This window comes from Raphanus sativus, chromosome 5 (assembly GCF_000801105.2).
Source record: "Raphanus sativus cultivar WK10039 chromosome 5, ASM80110v3, whole genome shotgun sequence".
NCBI classification, from domain to species: Eukaryota; Viridiplantae; Streptophyta; class Magnoliopsida; order Brassicales; family Brassicaceae; genus Raphanus; species Raphanus sativus.
The window spans coordinates 8,550,942-8,562,008 of NC_079515.1; the positions used below are offsets into that span (position 1 = coordinate 8,550,942).

At 28.9% G+C, this 11,067-nt stretch overlaps 3 protein-coding genes across 3 annotated transcripts; 1 reads left to right on the top strand and 2 right to left on the bottom strand.

Annotated features, from left to right (window-relative positions):
- Nucleotides 1-103: 103 nt before the first annotated feature.
- LOC130494824 (uncharacterized) lies at nucleotides 104-676 on the bottom strand. The gene has a single exon (XM_056985623.1). The coding sequence runs from the start codon at nucleotides 674-676 to the stop codon at nucleotides 104-106; it is 573 nt and encodes a 190-aa protein (XP_056841603.1).
- Nucleotides 677-6,041: 5,365 nt separating this feature from the next.
- Nucleotides 6,042-8,786, top strand: LOC108856510 (uncharacterized). Its single transcript, XM_018630328.2, has 6 exons — nucleotides 6,042-6,144; nucleotides 6,706-6,831; nucleotides 6,922-7,718; nucleotides 7,791-7,896; nucleotides 8,055-8,254; nucleotides 8,336-8,786. The coding sequence occupies exons 3-6, from the start codon at nucleotides 6,970-6,972 to the stop codon at nucleotides 8,604-8,606; spliced, it is 1,326 nt and encodes a 441-aa protein (XP_018485830.2). The 5' UTR covers nucleotides 6,042-6,144; nucleotides 6,706-6,831; nucleotides 6,922-6,969; the 3' UTR covers nucleotides 8,607-8,786.
- A 71-nt stretch (nucleotides 8,787-8,857) lies between these two features.
- LOC108858116 (uncharacterized) lies at nucleotides 8,858-9,241 on the bottom strand. Its single transcript, XM_018632091.1, has one exon. The coding sequence runs from the start codon at nucleotides 9,239-9,241 to the stop codon at nucleotides 8,858-8,860; it is 384 nt and encodes a 127-aa protein (XP_018487593.1).
- Nucleotides 9,242-11,067: the final 1,826 nt, after the last annotated feature.

The window sequence follows — 11,067 nt, forward strand, 5'->3', positions numbered from 1 at the left end:
AACAGAAAGAAAAGAAATTACAGTAATAAAGATAAACTACTTAAACTGAAATAATTAAACAAAGGAAGATTAAAAACACAACTAAAACCGACGAAGATACATGTCAATAGCGATTAAAGAAGCGGTGATTTCCTGGATAGTTGATAACAACAATTATCATCTGACACATGAAAATATAGGAGAAAATAAACCCAAAAGGCATGATCTCATCATGATCATAGTCTACAACACTGCAAGCTATAGAGCTCCCCAAAGTTATGACGAACATAACATAACCCACATAGAACTCATCTATTGGAAAAAGCAATTGCACTAAAGCCACTACACCAAAAATGATGGATAAAGTGAGAATAGAGACTCCTAGGGTTCGGTGATTATAGATTGTGATGAAGATGACGAAGAAAAACACCAATGGCACAAACGACCGTAGACAGGAACCAGACCTATAAGCTATGGTTGGAGTTTTATCAGAACACAGAGACTTGACCAGTAAAATCACGTAGAGAGACACCAAACTCATCCCAACGTACTTGTAGATAACCTGGCTCTCGTCTTTGAAGACTTCCATCAACTGTGTGAATCCACATAGGCAGAGGCTAGCCAGTATGACCCAACAAACTCGAGCCCGTGTGTCATTCACCCATTTAACTACAACTTTATCTGAAGAATTCGCCATTTTCTTGTTTGGAATGAGAAAACGAGAAAAAAGATTTGATAAAAACGACTTTGGTTTACTAAAGAGCGCTCTCTATCTCTCTATACAATTAGTTTGTTACTCTATATATTAAAGGGAGAGTGGGTTCATATTCTCAACCACTCGATTCCAACAGTTTTCACCAAAATTGAAATGAACAAAGTTACCCTAATTTGTCATTTGTTTTTTATCCCAAAGGTAACCCCACAATTTTTTTCCGAACAATTCAAAAGAGTAAATAACTTATTTCTTTGAAAAACAAAATCGAATATCTCAAACATAATCCCAGATTTTTCGAAATCTGAATAACGTTACAAATTCCTTCTAGTTTTTTCTTTTTCCTTTATAATAAAGGCTTAAAATCTTTCAAGTTTTGGCTATCTAAGGTTTATCCGTAGTAATTTATTAAATCTAAGAAATAATCTTCTATATATATATATACTATTATTTATGAAGTGATTTTGATGATTTGTCAAGTTTTCTATGATTTTATGAAATTTTGATTAGTTGTCATGTTTTATTAGTTTTAATTAGTAGTTTCATTTATTTGTTATGTTTTAAATTGTTTTTGTTTTTAGCTGGTAATTTTATTTTGCTACAGTTTCTCCATGATTTTAAGAAATATTGTTTGTTTGTTTGTCATTATTTGTTATATTTTTAATTATTTTTGCTTTTAGTTGTTAATTTTATTTATCTATTTTATACTATTATTTGAGAAATGAAGTTTCTAATTTGTAATGATCTCCATGATTTTAGTTGGTTTTTCTTATTTGTCATGTTCTCCATGACATATTACTTATATATGTTTAATATGATATATTTGGTTTAGTAATATTAAACTGATTCTATTTTAATATATAGTCAAATAATATATAATTATCCATAAATTTAAAATGATTTTTCATTAATTCTATAATCATTATTATCTAAAAAGATTATATATTATGTCATCCAAAAATATTTTACATCATAATATTTTGAAAATAAATATAAATCCATGTATATAGTTTTATATACATGTGAATTTTTCAAGTTTATTTTAAGTAATAAAATATATTTCATTTAAAAAAATTATTGTATGTTAAATTTTATTTAATTAATTACTAAATGTCATGATCTCTATCATTTTAGGTTTAGTAATATTTTATAATCAATTATTAATCTTAATAAGTAATTTTAGTGATTTAGATGATAATTTATCATTATCTTGAGGCTAATTAGATAATTCTAATGATATATCATAATTAAATCTATATTATATTTATCATAGTAATATTAAAGTATTATATACATGTTGATATTATATTTGGTTTACTAATATTCAACATATATATATATAACTACCCATAAATTTATGGGAAAATTTCAGTTCTATCACAAGTTTTAAACCAATTTCAAATTTGCCATTAATAAATGACTATTTTCAAAAATATCTTAAATTGGTGATAAAATAACACTAAGCTGAATTTTAATAATTATAAAACATTTATAAACTCAACCCCAACCCCTTAATACTAAACCGTAAACAATAATCACTAAAGTCTAAACCCAAAATGTTAATATATTTTTTGATTGGTGGTACTTTTGAAAAGTGGTACTTAACTTGTGATATTTCTAACCATTTATCTGAATTTAACATAATTTCATTAATTTTACAATCATTATTATCTAAAAATATTCTATATTATTATTATTGGTGTTATCCAAAATATTTTACACCATAATAATTTAAAATAAATATAAATCCATGTATATAGTTTTACTATATATGGATGTTTTGAAATTTATTTTACGTGATAAATTTTTTTAATTAAAATATAAAATTTTATATAAAATTTAATGTATAAATATTTCAAAAATATGAAAACATTTTTTCTAAAAGCTTTTGAATTGATAATATATTTATTTACAAAACTTTGTAAAATTTTAAGCTCACAAGTGCAAGCAAAATACCCCTAGTAAAATATAAGTAACCGTAGTAACATAATATATTTATTTAATTTTTTAATTCACATTGAACATTTTACATTTCAAAATAAAAGATTGTATTTTAAATATTTCGTGACAATGCATTATTTTACTTATGTATAAAAAAATTCACTTAATTTTGTATAAACTCCAATAAGATTTGCTGCATTAATTTATAGGGGTGGACACTTAAGTTATTTTATCGGTACGGGTCGGGCTTGGTTCAGTTTGGTTAATTCGGTTTTAGAATTTGTCCAGTTGAAGTAAACCATAATTAGTTTGGTTTGGATCTGTTTCGGTTCGATTTGTATCCGGTCCGGTTTGTGTTTCGGTTTGGTTTAATCGGATTTTCTTAATTTAATTTTTTTAAGAGAAATCATGTTTTAAAACATCAACACATAATCATGAAATCATCATATAGTGACAACAAAAAATAAATTATGTGAACTAAATCCAATATATAACTAAATCAATAATTTCTTTGTGTTTAAACGTAAAAACAAACGTAAAACCAAATATTAAAATGTAATCTACTTATTTTAGATTATTATCTTTAAACCTAATATAAATATTATAGGCAGTAAGAGTGACACATCGGTTTTATTGATTCGGTTTAGTTCCGGTTCGGTTAGGTTCGGTTTTGACTTGGTTCGATTTGACTCGGTTCGGTTCGTTTTTTTTCCATCCCTATTAATTTAGAAGTCATAGTAACTATATAAATATACTAAAATATAATTAAATTAGAATATTATAACATTAATATGAGTGTGTATTAAATATTATTATATAACAATATTAAGTATATATTAAACAGATTATCAATTTCATTTAAAATCGATGCGTTAATATTAATTTTTAAACTAACATTACTTTTTGTCGTAGAGAAAAATAATTTATATGAGAGAAGTGACTTCAAAGTTTTTTTAGGTATTAATTAATGTTATAGTATTGTCCAATAGATATTTATATAGAGTTTTTATCGTTAAAATATTGTTTAAAGAAACAGAAAAAAAAGCTAATACAGTATTACCCCTGGGTAATATATGCGGTACGATTTTGTCGTAGAGAAAAAAAGCTAATACAGTATTACCCCTGGGTAATATATGCGGATTTCACTGGACCGCTGGGTAATATATGCGGTACGATTTTAGAAAGCATTATTATCTTTATTAGCTTATTCTTTCACTATTTTTTAAGTGCGTTTTTGGTTTACTGTTTGCAACAAAACCGCATTTAGAAACAAATTAAAACGAATCCAAACACTTTGGTCCGATGATTACTGATTAGGAATAAAAATCAAATCTCACATCACTTCCGAAGAAAGAAGGAAGAGATTGAAATGGTGGTGGTGGGGACAACTTGGCTTAGTGTAAAACCAAGATTCTCCCATACCTATTTCTTATTAGATATCCAAATCGAATATTCTTTTGCGTAAAAATTGATGAGAAATTATTATATATATTTTTTTAAAAAAATATGTTCTTCATCTCTCACCCACTTCATTTTTCATTTATTTTGAAGTAGGTTTTATTCCAATCCTACTTTATTTCTTGTTTCAAAATGAAGCTTTGAACAATGTTATTTCAAATTTAAAGATTTACTGTGCATATCTTTTTTTTTTTTAAGATGAATTTTTCAAATTGTAAACTGATCCTTAACTTTTAGTTATTCTTATCTTTTACCAAAATAAATAATATACATTAATATTATCCAATTAATTTCACAATTTTGACTATTATTTTTATATAATCAGATTTTTATATTTAAAATCATATGAATATTTAGTTTTAAGAATCTTTTAACTCGATTTAAAAGAATCAAATATAAATAAACTCATTTTATGTTAAACACTTTTGTTAACCAATTGTAGAAAAGAATTATATATATGGAGTTTTTACAAATTATGATGTTTTGTGTTTGTTTATTCACGTTATATAATAAATTTATTATGCAACAATTTTTAATTTATATAAAATCATAATTGTGTTGGATTATTGTTAAGATAAAATAGTTAGGTAAAATAAGTAAATATGAAAAAGTATAAAGTTTTTATTAGTAATTAATAATAAAATGGAGATATAATATACTTGCAATATTTTTTTTACAATAAAGAAATGAAGCAAATCATTAGAGTAAATGTTGCTTCATTTTTTTAAAAAAAGAAAGTGAATTTTTAAAGATAAAAATAAACTAACCATCGGAGATGCAATAAGGATTCTTTAATAATTATGCCCTGCCTTCATTACCCCGTCTGATTCTCAGCCACATGATAACTTGGTACAATTTACGAAGAAGTACTAGCAATATGTTGTAGATCAGTATGATGAAAAACTGTATTAAAAACTGTTTTTAATACGATGATTAGTAAAACAGTAGTAATATACAATTTTAAAATTATAATAAAAGTTAGTATTTAATATATTTATTTTAAAGTAATATTTATTAATAATATATTTGTTATATAAAATAATGAATCTTATTTAATTGTACAAATTAAATTAAAATTTAAATGTTAAATATTATTATTTAAAAATAATGTAGAATTTATTTAAAATATAAATTTATTTTTGGATAGAAAATAATTTTGAATATTATTAAATAAAATAAAGAAATTATATTTAAATTATCATTATTTAGTAATTGATAGACTGTAAATGATTCATATATAATATTATCATAAAAATTAATATATGAAATATGATTTATTTATTTCTAAATAATATAAATAAGTTTTATTTCATAATATATAATATATAAATCTATATTATATTATGTTATTTTTAATTAAAAATAATGAATGATTATGTGTAATTATATAAATTATATTATATTTTTGTCAAGAATTAAATTATATTATATTTTTAATGTGAAATATTGTTCTTTTTAAAAAGTTAAAATATTTAATCTCATTTTTTATTTTTAAATATATATTTTATTATATCATATTTTTATATTATTGAATAAAATAGAATAATTAAATTAATTTTAATATATTCTAAATGTAAATGCTCTGCCAAAAACTCTATATGAAAGCATCGAAGAAAAAACATTTGAAGAACATTAGTATTTTATAAATACTATTCTAAATATTTCTTTTTAATAAATGGTAATTGGATATTAACGAACATAATATTTATTTTAATGTTCTACCAATTAAGCCTTTATATCAAAAATTAACACATGATTTTATTATTAACAGTTTTTGTTAGTAAAATATTTAAAAGGGAAAAAAATATATTTTAAAAACGCAGATCAAGATCTAATTTAGTTATTTAATTTTTTTGACAAATTTCATTGCACTCTTTTAGCCTAATTTTACTAGTTATTAAATCCAAAACTTATGAAAAGGACTAATATATTGTTTTTTGTTCTCTCTGGTTCGGTTATGCATATAAGAGATCATCAAATCGTCACAAACACAAAGGCCAAATAAAAATAAAATTCATTCCTCTCTTTTCCCTCTTCATCCGTATCTCTCCGTGGTGAGTTCTCTCTCTCTCTCTCTCTCTCTCTCTCTCTCTCTCTCTCTCTAATCCCACAACATTACTCATAATCGTTTTCTCTCTCCCCTCACCTTTACATTGATTAATCTTCTGAAATTCGATTTTTTTTAATCAAACAATGAGTTTTTGGTTTCCGTCGGTTTATCATTGTCCTGCTCGACGCGTCTTTGTCTGTAGAATGTTATGGTTGCAATCACCATGCGATTAAATTCTGGATTTCTCGTGGTGAGTCCTTTAGGGGAAACAAGCAATTTGACTCCATTGTTAATTTTTTAGGGATTATTATGATTTATCTTTGAATGTTCATAGTTTTTTTTTGTTTCTGGAGCCCTGAGGAGATATCTTTTCATCTAAAAAATCATATATTTTTTTTAATTATTATTGGAGGTGGGATCCTCATGATTTTAGAGAACATCAAAGTTTTTTTCTTTTCCTTTTGTGTCAACATCATAGTAAATCTTTTTTTCTTTTAGTAGTTAGCTTCGAGCTCTTTAATTTTAAAAAAATACATGTGATTTGACTTGAATTGATTTCTTGCAGAGAAGGAGCCGCGTGTAAAAGAGAGATTTGACTCTGACCAAGCAATTACTACTTTGTGGTCGGGCTGTCATAACTTGACAGCCCGAGTTCGCTAGTTTCAAGCACCAAAACGAAGCTTCCTTCCTGGTAATTTAACTTACACGCGTTTTCAACATGTGTTTTGTATGCGCGTGTTATACTTATATTTACACTACTATCTCTCTTCTTATATAACAGGACTCGTTTCCATTGCATTCGAGACTTGTATGCTAGATTGTGGTCATCATGGGTTCTTTGTCTGGGAATATTCAACGGCCACTTGTTGCCGCTGCAGCTGTTATCGCCGCTTCTGTCTCTGCTGATGTCTCTGACAAGTTCTCCTCTCTTAGATCACTACTTCTAGGTTCTGAACCAGAGCCTGTTGTTTCTGCTTCAGTGTCTAGTTCTGTTCAGGACGAAAAGTCGTTATGGGTTTCTCATATCTCAGCCTCCAAGCTCGCTGATTTGTCTTTCCTGTCAAGGAGGATTAGTCTCCCTGTACCAAATCTTGATCTCCTAGCTCCTAACCCCAGCTGTACTCTCCCTCCTTCTCTTACTTCGTTACCTGCTCTTCGTAGCGCTTATCAGTCTGCGGAGTTGGTCAAGGCATCAAAACCAGCAGCATTCACAACAATAGGAGCCTCCTCGCTTGTGGTTCCTGATGTTTCTTACAAATGGCATTTGCCTGAGACTAGTGCAGTTGATCTCTCTGGCTCCTCGAGATGTGCGTTGGAGAAGAGCAGGACTGTTGTGGTATTGCTTGGGTGGCTTGGGTCGAAGCAGAAGCATATGAAGAAATACGCGGAATGGTATACTTCTAGGGGTTACCATGTCATCACGTTTACTCTCCCCATGAATGAGATTATGAGCTATCAAGTCGGAGGAAAAGCGGAGAAGAACATCGAGTCGCTGGTTAACCACTTGGCTGATTGGTTGGATGAAGAGCAACAGAAGAATCTCGTCTTTCACACCTTCAGCAACACCGGATGGTTAACGTGAGTTCTACATCTCTGGTTTGTTCATGTGTTGACATATGGCTGTTTTGACATTTCACTCCCGTGTTACAGATATGGAGCCATTTTGGAAAAGTTTCAGAAGCAAGATTCTTCATTGATGGGAAGGGTTAAAGGGTGCATAGTAGACTCAGCTCCTGTTGCTGCTGCTGATCCTACTGTAAGCGATTGTTCTTGCATTCATAGCTTGTTTCATATGGTCATGTAGCCATAGAATAAGATTATCAGTATTGGGACTTGACTTGTGAGGATTATGGTTCTTGGTTTGTTAAATGATTTTTTAAACTTCCTTTATACTAATTTGACTTGTAAAAACAGGTATGGGCGTCAGGTTTCTCAGCAGCGTTCTTGAAGAAAAACAGTGTAGCTACTAAAGGATCCGCAAGCTCATCATGTGAGTCAAACATGGGAGCACGTATAAACTTCTCAGAACCTAAACCCGCTGCAACAGAAACAGCTTTGCTTTTGATTCTCGAAAAGTTCTTCTCGGTGATTCTTAATCTTCCCAAAGTAAACAGGTAAAAAGCTCTCTCTCTCACACACACACACAAAACCAATGTTTCACGTTAACCAAACTCGCAAAATCATATTGTTAACAGGAGACTAGCTGATGTTCTAGACACTTTATCATCATCACAACCAAGATGTCCACAGTTGTACATTTACAGCTCCGCGGATAGAGTTATACCCGCGGGCCAAGTTGAGTCATTCATTGTAGAGCAGAGGAAAGCAGGACACGAGGTCCGTGCCTGCAACTTCATATCTTCACCTCATGTAGACCATTTCAGGAGTAACCCAGAGCTTTATACGGCTGAGCTTAACCATTTCATGGACAACTTTGTCCTTGCTTGTTGCAACCATTCTTCTTAGCGACCGTCCACACAAGTGGTGTTGTTGTTACTAACTTTTATTCTTTGGGTCATTTTTCTACAGAGAAGAAAAAAAAGGACAACTTGATGATTCTTTTGGTTTGGATTGGTATATGTAGATTGAATTATTACAGTTAACCGACTGTATCTTCTCTTGTAAATGGTTGGATTATTTTTTTTTAATTTTTAATTTTTATTTTTTTTCATAAACAAAAGTCTCGGACTTTATTAACTAAGAAGAAAAAAACCCCTCTAAGGATCAATCCTTGCAAGGATGTTATCGATGATTTGACCCAGGCGGTTGATTAGAGCGGTAATCTCCACTTGGTTCAGTTGCTCAATCTGGACCAGAGACACCGCTTTGTGGAGAGCAACGATGGGAGCTTCCTGTTGAACGTTAAGAAATCTGGCAACTATTTGATCGAAACTTGAGCTACCAAAAGTGACATTGGAACCATGTTGAACGTTAAGAAATCTGGCAACTATTTGATCGAAACTTGAGCTACCAAAAGTGACACTGGAACCATCCTTTCTGTAACAGACGAAAGCAGATTGTGCACCGAGCTCATCTGATAAGCGGTTTACTTTACGCTTCATAACACGAAGGTATTGACCGAATGCGGCGTTGTTGGCCATGGTTGAGATAGAGAGAAAGAGACAAGAATGAGATGTTTCGGTAAGAAGGAAAGTATTGGTTGGATTATTGTATATTTAGGAGAATGGAGATTCAAGAGAGGGACCTCGTGTTGTTTTTTTATTGTTATTTATACATCTGACAGGCATGAGAAGATTTGAACCTAAGATTTGAACTTGAATTCGTATTCAGTCAGAGTATTTAATCAGAACTGGAAAAATATCTGAATGGATTTTGTATAGAGAGAGTTTGGATATTGGATAGTCGAAACCCAAAAATCTGGAAAACTCAAAAAGAATTGAACAAACCCGATTAAAGAACTACTAGTTAAAAGTTAAAACATTAATAACCACTTAAATACTTAATTTATGCTTATTTTGATTTTCAGGTGAGAATATCTGAACACTTATTAACAGAATCTGAAAGGATATAACAACCAAAAAATTTTAAAATCAAAAAGAATATTGAACAAATTTTATTCGGAGTACCGAATTATCACATAAAACTAGTTATTTGTCTGTATTTGGATATGTTTATGTTTTTATCTTCAGTAGATGGATCATATTGAAATATGTGGAAAGTTTTATTTCTTCAATTTTCTTTTGTCATCTTGTAGATTAATTGAAAATTAATACAATGCCTAAGAAACTAAATCAGAACGCGAAATGTAATACATGAAACAAAGTGGGAAAAACAATATTTCAAATCCAAGAAGCAAACAAGGGACACATAAACAAATACTTAAACAACATGACTACAATCCAAAAACTAAAATTTTCTATTAAAACCGAAGATAGGAGAAATCAAGCAGCACACCATGAAATGAGATAACTATTACCAACAGAAGTGCCAAAACACAAGACTTGAAAGCCATCCTTTTCTCTATATGAAAAAATAAGTGGATATTGAAGATATAGATAACAAGAATGTAATTTGTTTACCTTTTTTACCTTTCCGGAATTATTTTCTAAAATATTTTTTTATATATATTTAACTGAAAATCACCGACAATCAAAATAGCCAATTCAAATGAAGTAGGTTGATTGTATATTCAGTCATTTTTTTGACAATTCTGAATCAAAATCAATGACACATCTTCACATTCAGATTCATCGTAAAATCTATCATTTACATTACAAAAGTTCTTCACATGAACATTACACACCTAACATTTTTATAATAGACTCCACCAAATATGCTTCTAATATTAAAATAATCAATGTACTCCAAGTTAACAAAAAAAAAATTGGGAATCCAATATAGTTAAATGCATAAATAAATAACCAAATTTGGTTGATGGGCAATACTGAAATAAGTAAGTTTCATACCTTAATGCAGAAAGATCAATGCTATACCTCAAAATTTCCATATTACAAATAGTACTAACTAACACAAATCTTAAAAGTATCAAATAGCAAAAAATCAATTTATCTACGTATGTTGAGATTCTCGTATAAGTATATACTAAAATCAACTAGAAGTACTCATATCCACAATAGTATTTACACAAATAATATATTGCTAAATTTTAGTGATTACCATATATTTCACATTTAAGGGTGTACTAGATTTTGACCCGCCTTTGAAAGAGCGGGTACTTTTTTGTTAATTCTTTGTTTTAATTATATAAACTGTGACATGGTCAAGTTTCAATTATGCGAGTTTGTTATAGTGTGTATAATATGACGAAATTTAAAATGCGTCACACAACCGTTTTATGTTTGTAAATAAGTTAAACAATTGTTTTATCCAAAATTCTTACTTGGGCTATTATATAATTTTAAAGATTTATAATTTATATAAAATATTGCTAAACATAAAAGTGGCC